Here is an 18,563-nt window from a genome sequence, read left to right as displayed (position 1 = left end):
TTTATAGCATTACTGTGTGATGCACTCCATTCCACTTCCTCACTTGCCAAACTGTTGTAGTGTCCAATCATTAGATTCCTCACGGTCTTCCTTAAAAATGTCCTGCACTGTGACATTACTGTTCTTTACTGTAGCGAGGATAACCTTTAACTTCAGTGCTACCAGACATGTTTCTGTGTAATTTCTTGCAATAAAGAACTCAGATTACTTCCCTTTACTTTTTATAATATGCTCCAAACATGACCAGATTTCTCTTCCTGGTATCTGACTTATACCTTTAACCTTTTGTAAAAAGAATCATAATTTAAAATTCTGAATATTTTTACGTATTGTTTATGTTAGTATGTTTATTAGTTTTAGTTTCATGACACGCATTGTTGCACTTGCGATGTGCCCACTGTTGAAATTTTTTTTTCAAAATGAAATGAAAATTGGTTTTCATTTTTTAAATTATTTATTTTTGCCTTCTGTGTATTTCTTTTCAAATGTGTTGTGAAGTGAATTCTTCCACATTCAATATTTGCCAATATCAAGTTAGGATCATTATTTAGAATATTGTTTTTTCCATATTTGTAATACTTAACAGCTTGGCTGTTAAGTATTACAAATTTAGATAGGGATTTCAAGGCTAATATTTAAAGGTACCTGTGACATGACTATAAACATTACACGATAATCACAGTAATTAACTTTAATGAAATGAAAGTACAGTTATTTTGTACTGAAAATAACAGTATATCATCAGTGTGTAGAAACAAGCAAATCAAAGGAACAGGAATATAAAGTACATACAGTTGGTGGTTTACCAATTAAAAACTATTGCTGCGTTCTAGAAATTAATATTAATAAATAATATTATTTAAATATTATTAAAACAGTTTTTGATGGTTACATAAGATAAGAACCTCCCAAATTTTTTGGGAGAGAGAGAATCGTTCTGATTCAGACTCTTGGCCAATGTAAAAGGGCTTCGCAACTTTCTTCGAAAAGCTGTTAATATTAAAACTTGCTTCTATGGAGAAGATGAGCTTTATCCTGCTGGATACTGTGTTTAGTGTCAGTTTGTTGTTGAATTTCAAGGCTGTTAATGGTTTCAAGAAACTTACATGAAATTGACAAACAAGAAAGTAACATGTGGTTTTAGCATAAAATTTGGTGTGATGTCATGTTAGCTGTTCTGTTTATTGAATATAATTTTATTTCTTAGAAATCTTCTTTGTTTTAGCTGTTGAAAAGTGTTTGTTTTACAGACCTCAGTTCCAGTTCATGCACCTGCTGCTGGTATAATAGAAGAATTACTTGTTGAAGATGGTGCAACTGTTCAGCCAGGAAAACCTATCTTTAAACTTCGCATAACAGGTATAGTGTGGTGCATATTAAGTTTTTGTGAGCTGGACAATGTTGCTAATTGTGCATTTTGAATGGTGTGTGTGTGTGTGTGTACACACTTGTACATATTTCCCATGGAGTTTAATTTGCAAAGTACTTTTATTTTCTTTTGCTATTAACACTCTCACTTTAATTGATATTATTATTTATTATTATTACGTGACTCCTCCAAGGAGTTCAGGAACTCGTCGAAGAAGGATGATGGCAGTGCTACATAGAGTGGCACTGCCATCTTCTACACACACAATGCCATCTTTATTTCATATGTAGTATTAATTAGTTTTACTTGTAACCTCATTAGAATACATTTGTTTTAGTGCAGCATATCAGTTTATTACTTCTCATCTTTAAGGAAAAACATAATATTAAATAATTTTCAAAACTGAAGTTGAGCAAAAAATGTGTTTAGAAAAAAGTGTGTGTGTGTGTGTGTGTCTGTGTAATTTTGCTGGTCTGGTTGGATTAATATTGAACATGCTCTCAAACAATCATGCTGCCAATTCAAATTCTGTCTTGGAGGGAGGTGAATTTCATTGCCCTATATGAGACCATGTCCCACTTATTGGAGTGTTGAAGTGGCTTGAAAAAGTTCCATGTTTGGTCTCTATAGCTTATAGCAAGGTTTCTGAACTACATAAACAAGCTAAAAATATCATACTCGTTAAATAAATATCATCAATAAATATCGTACCTTTCCTGAAGGAGAGGTATGATATTTATTGTGTGAATGATGGATCTTCTGTGATGAGTTTTTTAACTCTTTGAAGATACCTGTATAATAATAATAAGTGTTATCTTAATAATAATAATTAATCTGTTATCTGTCAGGACTTCAGTATTTTCAGGTCTTATATTTTGGTCTTCAAATGCACTTTTGACTGGGGCTTTTTCTTGACATTCTTGCAAAAAAAAGTTTGTTTTTCTAACCTCTTCGCTCCCATTCTGTTTAAGTGACCATACTGTTTAAGATATTGTGTGTTTTGGGACCACTCTGTGGAGGGTTGATACATGAAGTTAAATAGTAATCCTCTGTAGCTCAGTTGGTATTGACATTGCCCTTCAGTTGGAAAGACCTGGTTTTGAATCCGATCTAGGATGTAAAGAACCTTTATTAGGGCTTTTCATTGAAGGTGACAAAAGCATCAGGGTTCCTCTTAGAAAACTGGCAAACCAGCCACAAGAACACGTGAAATTTACAAATATAGGAGACTGTATAGGTAGGATTAATTGGTGCCCTATCATAAGCAGTAAGCTGATTTCTTAAAGCCAAACTACTTGTTCATTGTGTGCCATTGAGCCTAACATGAAAAGGAAGATAGAATTATGGTGGGAGGGAAAGTTGCTTGTGCCATTTCCACTTCAGTTGTCTTCTCGGATTCACTGCTGATTTTTGTGGCCTGAGGAAAATCAGTTCTCCTACATTTTCCATATTTTTCTCTGATTCTAAACCTAGTCTTTAGTGAGGGATAAATAACCTGTGCTCAGAAATATTCTACCATTCTTTTATTAGTTGTCTAGAAGGTGCATAAAACTCTGATGCATTGAAAAAGGTATGTTGTGCTGGCATGATTTTGCAATAATCGTATAGTCTAAAATCTTAGCTGTATCGATTGGAACTTTTGGTTTTTTTCATAGTGTAATAAGCTTGTGCTATCCACAGAAGTTTACAGATATATGACACAGTGCAAAATGCTGATACATTCAGATGTTTCACAGAAAACTTATTCAATGAACATATGTTGCAGACTTTGTGATCTCTGATACACAAATCCTTGCAAAATATTTTTGTGATAGGGCATGTTCAGTATGCCTTTCATTTTTTCATCGCATCCAATGGTGTAAAGATTACAAGCAGTGGACTACACACAACACGGAGGGATATGATATGATCCAATGAATCCATTTTCACACTTTTTGCTGCAAATGGATGAATACGTGTGTGGCATCAGCTGAAGGAAACTTACCAGCCAGAGTGCTATTTTCTAACTGTGAAAAGTTTTGGTGGTTCTGTAATGGTCTGGAGTGCATTCTCATAGTTTAGGTCTATGTTGTATTGGAAGGCAAAGTGGATGCTGCATGCTATCTTTCAATCATAAGTGATCATCATCCCATGTTGACACACTGTTCTCCTATGCAGCCAGCCACAGGATAATGCTCCCATTCATCGAGCAAACGTGGCCTCACGATGGTGAGGTGTCCTGTCTGTCATGGCAATCCCAATTGTGTGACTTAAATTTTGTAGAACATTTATGGGACATTTTGGAGTGAGCTCTCAGGCAATGTTTCCCACCTCCAGAGAACAGAGACAATTTGATCCAATTTCTTTCAGAATGGTAAAATTCCTCATGTTGAGTTCCAAGCATTCACAGAGTCTCTTCCTTGAAGAATACAGGCTGTCCTAAATGCCTACGAGGACCAATGTCATATTAATCAATTCATGTCACTGTTTCCATTTTTTTTTTTTTTTTTTGTCCATTATCTGTAGTTAGTGATTGGAATTTATAGTTTTGTTGAAGCAGATGGATTTGATAAAATCACAAGTTGCCAGCTATCTGCTATCACTTTTATGACTGCTTTTCTGTGAAATTGTTTCATGTTTCATAAGTTACTGCAGTGGGACATTTTGGAACTACTCTTAAAACAACAGATTTATATTTCTAAAGTTTCCTTCTCTATCTTGTTTTTACTTTGTTATCTTAGTTCTTCATCTGCTTCCATTTTGAAGTGACTACAAATTTTCAAAACTAGAATTCTCTCTGAATGTTAATCAGAAGTGTATTGAGAACTCTAACCACTGAAAGTCAAAGTCTGGTTCTTCAACTAATTTAAGGTTAGCTATTTAAGTTGGAATGTCTGCAAGGAGATGTGCTTTGCATTATGGGAGATACTGAGACAAGGAGTGATGAGATCTTGGTCCACCTTTGCTACAAGTTGCCTCAGTTCTGAACTACTTCAGGTTCAAACTTTGTTTACCTACACTTTGGTAAAGGATTAAACTAAATTTATTATAGTCTAATCAAGTGGAAAATAAACTTCCAACATCTTTCTCTAAATCCAGAGTGAATTAATAATAAGGTGGTACACCTTTTGGCAACTCGTATAAGTAAATATGACCTCTCCATTGCTTCTGCCTTAGTATCACCACTTGTGGGTCTGCCTCCCACTGATGAGACCTCAATAAAGGTCGAAACTAGTCTGGGTAGTGGCCCTTCCCTTAATGCATAGCATGTCTGCAAGATGTGCTTTGCATTATTGGAGACAAGGAATGATGAGAGCTTGGTCACCTTTGCTACGAGTTGCCTCAGTCCTGAACTACTTCAGGTGCAAACTTTGTTTGCCTACACTTATACTATCCCTCTCTTTTTGTTATATTCAATTCAGTTTTTTTTATTTGTTTATGCTCTTTTTTGTTTTTTCTCCTCCATGTGATAGGCTCATCTTTTGATTAGTGAACAGAATTATCATAGTTACTAGTTATTATGTTATATGTTTGTGTATCGCTATAAACTGCACATATACTCCTGAAAATGGCTCTAGTATAGATACTGAAATGTTGAGTGTAATAATTTTTATCATTAATGGATTTCAAATATCTAGAGATTAGCTTAATCCATAAGTCTTATATGTCCAAACATACAATACTGAAAGTTTGTAAAAAGATTTTCAAATCAGATTTAAGTATTCATTGAGATGATGATGCTTGGAATGGTTGCTGATTTTCTGGGACTGTGCTGCTTTGCATCTTTGTTATTTTCTTAGAGGGAACTTGAGATCCATAATCTGATTCTTTTATGCTCCTTCCCTCAGATTACTAGCATAAACAAAGTTGATGTTTCTTTAGGTACCATGCATTCCAAATAAAACCTGAATTTCATATCCCTTCTCTTTGTGACAGTCATAGTTTCACTTATGAAACAAAGATCTCTCTATCTTCTTGTTTGATTGTCAGATATGTCATCAGCTATTCTTTTTAGACAAATTATGGACTCTACAACCATGGTATAAATAATAATTTTTAATTTTCCAGCATTTTGACCTTTATATTAAGGTCATCATCTGGAGTATACACCTAATATATACAGAGACAAGCTAAATTACATTTCACACAGTATGCTAAAGAGACAATGATTTGAACAATGGACTATTCTACTGGCCTGACCTCTAGTGAAAATAAAATTAAAATAAATAAATGAATCAAAATAAAATAACTACATCAAAGCTATATTCTATTTAAGACAACATCAGAGAAACATTCTTTCTCTGATGTTGTCTGATGTTTCTCTTATGATGAGTCTTTCTCTGATGGATTTTTAGACTCATTATTGTTAAGATTAGGGTGGTTGATAAGAATTTCACAGGCCTCCTTAAATTTACGTTCATACCATGTTTTGGTGTGATGTAAACAACAGATGCTTTTCCAATCAATTCTATGTAAAGTGTTCAGGGCATGATCAGAAAGGCCAGCTTAACCATAGTTATTATATTTAATGTATCGTTTATGTTCCTTTCTTCTGATAGGAATTGTGCATCCAGTTTCCCCTATATAGGGCAAATTCCAGTGCAATGAATACAGTATGTATTCCAGGGTGGGCCAGTGGAGGGAGTAGATCCTTGGATGAGTTGAGTAAGTTCTTTAATTTTGCAGGAGGTTTAAAGGTGGCTTTATGGTTGTGTTTCTGTAATATTCTGTTTATTTTATCTGATATCCCTCCCTTAAATGTATGGAATGGTTACAATTTTATTGTAGTCCAGTTTATTTTTGTTTTAAGTATTAAGAAAAATTTATATTTATATATACCATTATCTTTGTAATTTAATTCAGACAAATAGTGCATTTGTTCACAAAGATGCACATAATTTTCTCTTGATTCAGTAATCAAGGGCAAAATATCTAGCACTTTTGACTGTGAAATGTCTTTTTTTTTTATTTTTTTATTTTTAAACTTCCTTTGTGTCTGATCTGCATTTTGCAGTAGCGTTGATTTTGTCTTAATGCATAGCACTGATATAAATCTTATGATTATCTAAAATCCTATTCATGTTATTTATTCCTAATATTTTTTTAAATTAGGAGAGGGACCTCCTCCAAAAGCAGCAGATCATGGAGTTTCTACTAAAGAAGAGGCACCTGTGACACCACCATCTGCACCACCAACTGCAGTGCCATCAGCAGCACCAGTACCATCACCTCCTCAGCCTTTACCATTAAGTGCAGATGTATCAGGGCCTATACCTGCAAGTGCTCCACCTCCTCCTCCATCCAAACCGCAACAGCCTATTTCAACAATACCAACCTCAGCCATTAAACCTACCCCATTACCAACTGCTGCTCCTGTTAGTCCTGTGACAGCTATATCTGGTTCAAGGACAGAACAAAGGGTTAGCACTATTTGTTTGATTTGTTTGTTATACTACTGTAATATGTTATAGTAGATATTGTAATAGATATTATTATAATATTTATCAGAAATAGCTGGAAATGCCCTTTATGCAAATTTGGCAAAAAACTCCTGCTCAGTATTCAAATTCTTTGTTCCACCACATTCCTGTGCTGACCAACACCAATCAGCATTTGTTTTCAGGAGTGATGACTCATGCACTCCAGAAATAAGATTGCCAGCCTGCTTTGCTGAGTGGTGGACTTGCTTATTGGAGGCCTGAAGTGGCTTGAAAAAGTTCCATGTTTGGTCTGTAGAGCAGGGTTTCCAGACTATATAAAAAAAAAATGAAAAACACCAATATTTATATATATATATATATATAATTGATAAAAAAATAGAAAAAATCCTTCATAGGTGTGAGCAACATTAAAAAAAAAATAACACACAATATTCGTAGTATAGATTTAATGGATTTGGTGGTATCCAATGCATTGCTGCCTACAAGACCAGATTGACCATAGTCACGATTGCAGATGTATTTTTTGTGTTTATCTACTGTATGTGGATGATGGCTGAATTATCTAAGTATGACAACTTGCAGGAACAGGGAACTTAATATACTTCAGGAAATGAGAGAGAAGAGGGAGCTGATCTTGAGCAGAATGGATAAGAGCAGAAAGTTTCAGGTGGGGCATAAAAGCTGTGCAGAGGTTGTATTTATTTTAAGGATCTGGCTATTTTTATGGATGTACCCTGGACAAAGGGGATTGTGATGGCATTCCTATACTCCTTTTGAAGAAATGGTCGTGGATTGGGGAAAGGATTGATTATTATTATTATTATTATTGACACCTCCAGGGAGTCCAAAGACTCATCGAGGGAGAGTGTGCCAACAGCATTGAATGATTGATCCTTCCAACTACTAACCTTACTCGAACTTGCTTAACTTTTTGCATGAGCCATTAATAGCAGAGACTCTACCAATTTTTTTAATTCTGTAGGAACTGTAGCCATTGGATAGGAAGGTGTCTTGTATATGGTTGAGTTCTGCTGAAAGAGAGGCTTCACTGGAACAAAGATTTTTTTAATTTTTATTATCCCATGGTATTATTACACCAGATCATAGAGGTCAGATTCATGTATTTTATATAGCACCTTTTCTGGGTTGTTATAAAGTTCACATTTAGAAATATTCATACAATTTAGTAAATGCATTGGTAATACTTCCTCAATGCTACAGATTTTGCAGATGGGGAAGACTTTTATGCCATTGCTAAACTTTGATTGGTCTTGTGTGGCCGTCTTGAGGCAAGAGATCATGGTAGTGGCACAGTGATTAAACTTGGAGTTGATGGTAGTTCATGTCATGAGCCATTCATTTTGAGTAGTTTTAAAAAAGATCAAAATCTGTGGTATCACTTGATGTTGCAGCCATTTTTGCTACTTCATCTGCAGTTTCATTTCCCTTTAATCCCACATGGGATGGAATCCATTGTAAAATTATTTCGCAATCCTTAAATAGTTTGTTTTTTTGCTATGTCCCCAAGTATTTCTTGATGGCTAGTGTAGCAGTTCTTAATAGCTTGAAGGGCTACTAAGGAATCTGTGAAAAATATAAATTCCTTTCCTTTGGGTTTTGTTTATCCAAATATTGCAGTGCTGTGTTAATGGCTATTAATTCTGCAATAGTATGAGTTGCATCCTATACTGTTGGTTGTTTTTAGTTCTATATTTTGAGAGCCATAGATGAGTATGCTATGCCACTCCCAGAATCCATTTGGATTTTTGAAGCCATCTGCGTAGATCTTTATTGAGTCAGGTCCATATTCCATTATTTTTGAAAGGGCTAATAATCGCAATATTTCTGGGTTTTCTAGGCTTTTTTCCTCATGTTTCCATATTTCCAAATTAATAACTATATTTTTCCTGTCTTGATTTGGAGGAAATGTTGGGTAGTTGGCATTTTATTTGGACAAACCAAGGGAATTTTATTTTCCATGATTTCATGCACTGTTGATTTTTTCTTTATTCTGTTTGTTGCTTGCCACTTTTTAAAAAGTTCATTTGTTGTATGATGTGCAGGGTTGTCTCTTTTCACTACAAATTTAGTAAGATTTTCTTGCCACCTAATTTTTAAAGGAACAAGGCTGGATTTGAATTCTGCTATTTTTCCAGGAGTTGTATTCCTTAATCCACATATGATTCTAGCTGCATTTTTCTGAATTTTTATGAGCTTATCTAAACTGGTTTGTGATGTTTGCATCCAGATGGGCAAAGCATATTCCATTGTGGGTCAGGTAATACAGGTGTATGTGACTTTTAAGGTTTTTAGCATCGGCTCCCCACTCTTTATCTGAGATACTCTTCATGATATTTAGTCTTCTTTTTACTCTGACTGCAACATTATTATGTTTATTGAAGCTTATTGATGGATCCAGGGTAATTAGTTGACTGTTTAGCTTAATCTTTGGTCTCTGCTTTCTGAGGTGATTATTAATGGTAAATACACAAATTTCTGATTTAGTAGGATTAATTTTGATTTTTTGGTTTTTACAGAATGTAGATAAACTTTCAGTGACTTTAAGTGGCCTTTTAAGGATACTTGTGACATAAAGACTGAATAATATAAGCACGTAAACACAAGAAAGATATTTAATTAACCAGATATTTCTGTCTGGAAATAGCAGACCATCTTCAGTGGCACTACAAGAACAGTTTAAAAAAAAAATATATTGAAATAATTGGAAATTATTGGAATATATTGGAAATTAACTTGGAAATAATACCTTTTCCAAGAAAGTGAAAATAAGACAGGGACTCCCTCAAGGCAGCATTTTGTTCTCACTCCTTTTTTCCATCTACTTAAATGACTTAGACAAAAATATAAATAAAGAAATAAAGATAGCTATGCTTGCTGATGATTTGGTCCATTCTCAACTCGCAACAACTTAGAACAGCAGGTCACTTAAATAAGACTGAATAATATAAGCACATAAACACAAGAAAGATATTTAATTAACCAAATATTTCGGTCTGGAAATAGCAGACCATCTTCAGTGGCACTACAAGAACAGTTTTAAAAAAAAAAATAAATAAAAATACAGCCAACAATCTTTGTTCTAGCTTTTATATATTTTAGCAATGCCTTTGACAAGGTGTGGAGGCAGAAACTCTTTTCCAAACTTTGTCATATTGGAATAGAAGGGAAAGTTTTTTTGTTTTTTTTTTTTTGAATATATATCTTCCTGAGTACTGTAAAAGAGAGAGATTACCATTACAAATGTGTGCAACTGAAATGTCCTGGATGTTTATAATATTGTTAATTTCCTTTTCCATTGTAAACTGGATTCCTCGATGTAAACTATTGAAGTGACAGAGGAAAGAGTCTAATGTTTGGCCCATTAAGGCCGAATACAGAATACATTGTGTACATACCTTAGCCAGGTAGATGTTTTTGGGGTGGGGGGGTGGGGGGGGGAAGAACTGAGTCTATGGCTTGTTTTTTCAGACTTTTCCATGTAAAAATTAGCAAATGAGATAAGAGGTTGAAAACTCACAGCAGTTCTCTCTCTGTAAATTATGTTTTTCCAAGAAAAGTACCATATTTACTCAAATATAACTTGCCCTCTCATATATATCGCACCCCTGATTTTACTTTGCAAAAATATAAATTAAAAAGTTTCACATATACCTCACACATGAAAAAAAGTTTAAAACTTTAAGAAATAAATAGTGAATGTTGTTATGGCAGTTGCAGATATTTCGGAATTCTGTTGAAGAGAATCAGCATATCAACTCAACAATCATCGGCATTCCTTTGTCATTGAGTCACACAATCTTTTGTTAATACTGCACCAATTATGTTCACGTCTTCATAGCTGTGCTATCTCTACTGGCCTACCATTGCTGTCTGTTTTGTGCTCAGCTTTCACTTCTTATTAGTCATTTGCTAATTTGAATCTTTAGCAAAAATGCTAATTGTCGCTTAAGATTCAAACCTGACCTGGTTGGCCGAATGGTTAGCGTGATTGTCTTTGAAAATACTAGTGTTGGTGGTGGACGGCAGATGGCATTAGTGTATATGAAGATGGTAGTAGTTGGTAGATGAAAGTGATGGAGACAGAGAGCTATAGAGTAGGTGCCCTCCCTCGATGAGTCCCTGAACTCCCTGGAGGTGTCATGATAATAATCTTAATGTATTATCATTAAATGAAATATTGCATGATGAAGGTGAGTGGCTGATCACATAAATAATATTGATAATTAAAATTTAAATACATTAATTTTATAAATAATGTGAGCAGTTATAAATGGCCCTTCCCTTAATGCATAACATTGGACATATCCGCAAGGAGATATGTTTTGCATTATAGGAGATACTGAGACAGGAGTGTTGGTAGCTTGCTCCACCTTTGCAACGAGTTGCCCTGATGTTGTACCACCTTATCCCAGTCCTGAAGATACTTTCAGGCGCAAACTTTGTTTGCTCACACCTGGATAAAGGATTTAACTAATTTTATTATACTCTAACCAAGTGAAAAATAAACTTTCAACATCTTTCTCTAAATCCAGAGTAATTTATTAAAAAAGGGTGGCACACCATTTGGCAACTCCTATAGGTAAAGATGACCTGCTAATGCTTCTGCCTGGTATCTCCACTTGGGCCTGGCTCCCACTTAAGAGACCTCAATAAAGGTCGAAACTAGTCTGGGTAGTGGCCCTTCCCTTAATGCATAACATTAGACATATCCGCAAGGAGATGTGTTTTGCATTATAGGAGATACTGAGATAGGAGTGTTGGTATCTTGCACCACCTTTGCAACGAGTTGCCCTGGTGTTGTACCACCTTATCCCAGTCCTGAAGATACTTTCAGGTGCAAACTTTGTTTGCTCACACTTGGATAAAGGATTAAACTAATTTTATTATGAGGAAATATTGATAATTCATTAGCTATTTTAAAAAAATTAATGATGTGTGATTAAAATAAGACTTTCCCATATCTTAGATAGAGAGAGGCAGTCATTCTGATTTAAGTTCAGACAGTGAATTAAGGCTTCCGCACACTCTTTAAACAAGTGTTCAAATTTATACCGATAGCAATGCAGTAATCATTTTTCAGACCATAGGATGTTGTGGTCTGTATCTATTCCTTGCTGTGCCATACCTGCGCATTCTTTAAACAAGTGTTCAAATTTATACCAACATCAGTGAAGTAAGCATGTTTCAGACCATTGAATGTTGTAGCGTGTATCTATTCCATGCTGTGCCATACCAGCTACATAAGAAAGACATTCCTCTTTTTCAATTGTGGACTGCATAGCTCACCTTCTTACTCAATACCCAAATTTTTAGCACACCTATCGAAAGCTCAAATTGGCAACTCCTGCTCATTTATAAAAATTTCTTCCAATTTTCTAGATAACATAAAGAATGTTTTCCTTCGACCTACTGATATAATGGTTAGCTTTGATATAGAATTTCTGTTCACAAATATTCCTCTTGTGGATGCACCACATCTACTTTCAAAAGCATTTCCACAGGATATAGTGAAATTATTCAACTATGTTATGCATTCTGGATATTTTATTTGTCAGAATAAGGTTTACATCAAGTTGAAGGAGCTGCAATGGGAAGTCCACTCTCCCCTCCCAAACTTGCTAACTTTTATTTAGAACATTTAGAAGGCATCCCTTTCTTTTCAATATTCCCTCAGCCTTTTGGGGTCATTATATAGATGATGTTTTTACCTGGCCTCATAATGGAGACACATTATGTACTTTTTTTTTAATCTAACATAAACAGTCTACATCCATGAATTAAATTTACTATGGGAATGGAAAAAGTCAACAAATTGTCCTTTTTAGATATTCTGCTCGTGATCACCATTAGGTGAATTAATTACTTCTGTTTATCAAAAGCCTACTTTCATTGGATGCTACATTCAACAGCAATTGGCTAACCATCCATCACAGAAGACAGAAATTATAAAAAAAATTATTGCAATGTCCTCTTTATAAAAAAAATTATTGCAATGTCCTCATACTGTTTGTTCTACACCTCATGTTAAAGCAGAAACTCTTAAACATCAAATGATGCATGAAATTTAATGGCTTCTCAGAAAGGACCATGCAACAGCTTTTTAATTCCTGTAATCCTAACTCAAATAACAAGGAAACAATATGGCGAGTTCCAATTCCTTACATTTCTGGCAATTCAGAACCTGTTTCCAGAATTTTTAAGAGATACAATTAAGTGGCTACATTTCTTCCTATCAATAAACAATCAGCATGGCTTCTATCTTTGAAAGATAAACAGTCTCATCTAGCTCTTCCTGGTGTCTACCAAATTTCTTTTGATTTTCATTGTTGCTTACTTTGGACAAGCCAGATGCTCTGTTAAAAAAAAAAAAAAATACAAGAACCCTGGTCTTAGATTAGCAACAGTAAATCTGAAAAATCTGGCTTTCCATTGCACAGAATAGATACAGACCATAACATTGTATGGTCTGAAACATGCTTACTTCAACTATGCTGGTATAAATTTGAATGCTTGTTTAAAGAAAGTGCTAAGGCCTTACTTCTTCACCATCTGAACTAAATCAGGATGACTGTTCTCTGGATCCAAGATATGTGAAAAGCTTATTTTAATCACAAATCATTCATTTTTTTTTTTAAATAGCTAATGAATTATCAGTATTGCAATATTTCCTCAGTTATACCATTGCATTGTTTTATGTATAATATCATGTAGCTCTTACTAACTATTGTCACCACTGATGGTGGCCTGTAATATTCAGGTTAAAATATATAGCCTTAAATACCCTTGTGTTTTTGTGTTAATTGAAGAAACCTCTCTTGGCACAAATATCTCTATATAAGAAAACTAAGCATTGTGTAAAACTAGCTATACAGAGGATTTACAATAGGAATTGTAAATTCCTTTGTAAATTTAGTTTTGAGTTTTTTTTTGTTTTGAGCAAGTTAAAATTGAATTTCATATTGAAAAAAAGAGTGTGTAAGCAGGGCCGGTCCGAGAATGTCTGTTGCCCCTAGGCAAAGAAAATTTGGCGCCCCTATACATTGTCTCTCTATATATATATTTTGTCATACTCACACAAGCACATGTACACCTACACATGTGGATATTTATAAAAATAATATCATTATGAACATTAAAAAATGTATTAATCAAAACCAACACATTTGTATACATATGATTACTCCTAATTCTGTATAGCAAGAAATTATTACATCTTAAGTAAGTCTTAGCGCCCCTAGGCAATTGCCTAGGTTCACCTGATGACAAAACTGGCTCTGTGTGTAAAAAAGTTCTAAAAGAAATCAAAGTTGAGCAGGCTTTCATATGTGAAGTGTAGACTGAAATACACAAACATCATTGAAGAAAAAATGAAAGAGTTTGAAAATGAGAATCAAATCTTGGAAATTCAGTTGCAAATCTTGGAAATTCAGTTGCAAATCTTGAAGAAAACATTGAGTCAGCCATGAGGTTGTCTGCAAGAATAGCAAAATCAGAACTCCGCGATGGCCTCAGAAAGTTGAAGAGGCATTCAAGAAAAAAAAGAAAGCATATCGAAAGTTCTTAGCGAGTAGGTCAGCATGTGCTCTTAGAGAATACAGTGATAAATGCAAGAAAACTAAGCACTGTGTAAAACTAGCTAAACAAAGTCATGGGAATATTTAGTTAAGAACATTGAAAATGAATATCAGGAAGGTGGCAAAATATTCTGGAGGCTATTGAAAAAGCTTAGAAGTGGATGAAAAAGTACTGTAAAAGTTATTAGAGATGATAAAGGTGATATGAAAACTGAAGATAAAGATATTCTAGATGTTTAGAGTACTTACTTTGAAAGACTGCTAAATTAAACAAGCAGTATCAGCATGGTGGTAGAAAATTCCCAACAGGAATGCAGTCAGGAATACATATCCATACTTCAAGTAGAAAAGGTCATCAAAAGCATGAAATGTGGAAAAGCAGTTGGAGTAGATGAAATTCTATCAGGAAAAAAAAAAACAAAAAAACTCACATATGGAGGTATAAAATTTTGCAGTTGCTGCATTGCATAATTCAGAAGGCCTGGTCAGAGGGTCGAATTCTAGATTATTGGAGCAAGAGCTCTCATAGCCCATCTACAAAAAAAAGGGAATAAAACTGAATGTGAGAATTACAGAGGTATTTTCCTCAGATTTATGCAAGTATATACTTGAGAAATTGCTGAGAACAATTGTGGAAGAAAAACCTGAAGAACAAACTGGATTCAGGCCAAATAGAGGTTGGCAGGATCAGATTTTCATTTTAAGATAAATAGTTGAGAAATCTTAGGATTTAATCTGTTAAGGCATATGACAAAGTGACAAGAGGAAAGTTCTTCAAAATGCTACAATTATATGGTATAAATGGGACATTATATCGAGCAATACATATGAGGGGGTTATTTTTGTTTCCTTTTCTTACAAAAATCTGAATATTACGACTTTTACTGCTGCTTGCTATTTCGGAAATAATCTATGTCTTAGAAATACTTGATAATAATCCTCTTAGCTGGAAGTAATCTAAAGGCTTAGATTACTCTCACTGCTAATGAGAAAGAAAAGAGAGAACACTTCACCAGAAGTCACACTAAAGTACCTCAAGCTGTAGTGCAGAATACATCAAGAATGTCTTGTTTCGTTTTCAATTGTTGATTAGCAAACATCCTAACACAGAAATACTGACATTTCTTTTACATGCTGATACATTATTTATGCCAAAAAATTTCCTAAATTTATAATGATCAGTTTCACTTTTATTATCAAAAAATCGTAAATTATTTGATACAATTATCTTGAAAAGAGGATTTGAATTATTTTAAAAGAAAAAGAGCATATGCATTACATAACTTCTTTTTTTTGGAGGGGGGGTTATAAGCCTATTCAATCTGCAGATATTTCAGAGAATTTATTTTATAAATCATTCTCAAGACAACTGTTACAAACATAAATCACTTGGGGAACATTTTCATTTTAGAGTAAAATAGTAGCAAAGGTTTAACTACTTCAACAACACCATGTATCTAAACTAGAAGAAAATGTCGTTATATCTGCTGATGTTAGAATCTTACATAAATAATTTTTTCTGACATGATTTTTCTATTAGTCATAATGTAATCAATTTACAGATTTTTGTCCTCTTGCATTCTCCCATGTTATATGCAGTGATTTCTTCTTTCTACTAAAAGAAAAAAAAACATAACAGAAGAAAAATATGTAATATTTTCTTTTTCATTAGATGAATTTACAATGTTCTTTCTTTGTATTTTAAAAGAAAGTGAAGTGCAAATGATTTTTTCCTTACTATTTTTGCCATTATAAGAATGACATTTTACCATTTTTCTCTGCACGAGAAAAAGAAATAAGACAATAATATTGTTGATTCTGTCGAACTTCATTGCAGCTGAAATTTTTATTACAAAACTTTGTAATATATATATATATATATATATATATATAGTTTTATGAAAAAAATTGAATGACTAGAACCGAGATTTAATTAAAAAGGTTTTAATATAAACACACTACTAGTTTCGGCCTGTAACAGCCTTCTTCAGGTGACATTATAAAAGAAAAAACACTAAACATTGAGGGTTAAAAGACTATGAACATCATAGACAGTCTTTATACATAATTAGCATTAAAACGTTGTAGTTGTATTTGAAGCTGTTCTTTCATTTGTTGCATTGTTGGGAGAGTGCATGCTTGCTGCATCATGTGAACGCCAGTACATGATTACAGCTGAATGACTATCAGGGAGGTTGTAGCTTAAGTTGTTATTTAGATGAACAGGATTGAAGATGATTTCTCTCGATTCCACAATTTTTCTCTCTATTTCGTCACTGCAACGGAAGATGCTTGTAGATTTTTCCCAGCAGACTTTGTGACTTTGGTTATCATCATTAGGATTAGCCGAGAAGAGGATATGACTTGATAATGCACTTGCTTGCTGTCTCTTGTAAGTAATGTCCCAACAATGCAACAAATGAAAGAACAGCTTCAAATACAACTACAACGTTTTAATGCTAATTATGTATAAAGACTGTCTATGATGTTCATAGTCTTTTAACCCTCAATGTTTAGTGTTTTTTCTTTTATAATGTCACCTGAAGAAGGCTGTTACAGGCCAAAACTAGTAGTGTGTTTATATTAAAACCTTTTTAATTAAATCTCGGTTCTAGTCATTCAATTTTTTTCATAAAACTATGTATGTTAACCGAGTCAATGATCATTCTGTCATATATATATATATATATATATATATATATATATAAATCTTCCACAAGAAATTTGGAACCCATATCACATCAATGCTGTGTGTTGGCAAGGTGAAAATGTTCATGTTATTATTTATATATTTTATTTATTAATTTCATTTTATTATTTATTCATTTTTTTATTTTTTTGAAATAGTTTACATTTCAATTGTAGCATGTTTTCCTGATCGATAAAAATTGATATTTCATGGAAAACAGAATTTGAGTAGAATGAGATAACATGAGAATATTCTGATGATAATGAATGATAGAATATAAGCAAAAGTATTGCTTACTTTAAAATTGGAGCATAATATCTGAACTAGCAGAAAATATATACATATCAGTTTAAATCATAACCGTTAATTTCATTTTGTAATGACCAGTTATACAGGGAAACCAAGAAGGTGAAAGTGTAAAGAACACTAGATTACGATATAAAGAAAAAAAATTTAGTGATATGATTAAAGAATTTCATGTTATTCTCTATAAAGCAAAGTTGCCAAATGCCTCCTTCAGGAAATCTGTGAAGTATTCTTCGAAATATGATTTTGAACAAAAATAAAAATAGCATCATCTGGAACGTCAGCAACCTTTTTTTTTTTAAATAATATTTCAAATAATTATCGTGAATTAATTTCTTCGAGAACAAAGAAAATGTTTTGTTGAGTAAGAGATTAGAAAAAATTACAAAAAAATTAAAAATGAAATTGGTTCTTCAAGGTAAGGCAATATTTAAGTGAAGAAGCTATGCAAGAATCTTATTGCACAATAAAAAGAGAAAACAAAAATAAAAATAATTTCTATATTTTTAGTTTATCCAATATAACTATGATCCTGTTATCCAGCATAGAACAAGCAACTGCTTTTCTTGTTATAGACTGAGAAACAACTATGAACATGAGATAATCTGATTAAGTGTACTCTTCAGCTGGAGGGATTATCACACCTTCTAAATGACATGACGGCCAAATTGCACTTCTTATCCATGTTCTTTCAACAGGTGGCTGAATCGTATCTAGATTTAGCTGGACGTCTATAGACGTTCTGGCCAGTTGGGGGATTAAATCAAGTGTGTGACAAGGGGATCGGCACATTATCTCCACTGTTATTCATTATCTATATGGATCACATTATGAAGGAAAGTGGTATTAAATCTGATATCAAAATTGGTAATGTTAATCTTAGTTCTTTACTTTATGCAGATGATGTTATACTTCTGAATAAATCCAGCACAAGTATGCAAGATTCCCTGACTAAATAACTGTTGTAATAAATTTAGTATGAAAGTCAGCAATAACAAGACAAAGACAATGAAAATAGACAGAAATAATGAAAACCTCAACTGTATCTTGACTGCTGAACCTATAGAACAAGTAAAACATTTTAGCTATTTAGGCATTTTTAGTGAAGATAGAAAATTAAATTATTATTATTATTATTATTATTATTATTATTATTACTACATAACACCTCCAGGGAGTCCAAA

At 33.5% G+C, this 18,563-nt stretch overlaps 1 protein-coding gene across 1 annotated transcript in view; it reads left to right on the top strand.

Annotated features, from left to right (window-relative positions):
• The window catches only part of LOC150110340 (dihydrolipoyllysine-residue succinyltransferase component of 2-oxoglutarate dehydrogenase complex, mitochondrial), a 258,699-nt gene that overhangs the window by 94,782 nt on the left and 145,354 nt on the right, over nt 1-18,563 (top strand). Inside the window, exons 7-8 of the mRNA XM_090393052.1 lie at nt 1,251-1,359; nt 6,461-6,768. Of these exons, the coding sequence (XP_090249178.1) occupies nt 1,251-1,359; nt 6,461-6,768 (417 nt within the window). The remainder of the gene's footprint in view (nt 1-1,250; nt 1,360-6,460; nt 6,769-18,563) is intronic.

The sequence above is a fragment of the Typopeltis vanoorti genome, chromosome 1, assembly GCF_054136105.1.
Source record: "Typopeltis vanoorti isolate ZY-2024b chromosome 1, IOZ_Tvanoo_1.0, whole genome shotgun sequence".
Classification (NCBI taxonomy): domain Eukaryota; kingdom Metazoa; phylum Arthropoda; class Arachnida; order Uropygi; family Thelyphonidae; genus Typopeltis; species Typopeltis vanoorti.
The sequence above is the reverse complement of the archived record's forward strand: the minus strand, read 5'-3'. Positions and strand labels throughout refer to the sequence as shown.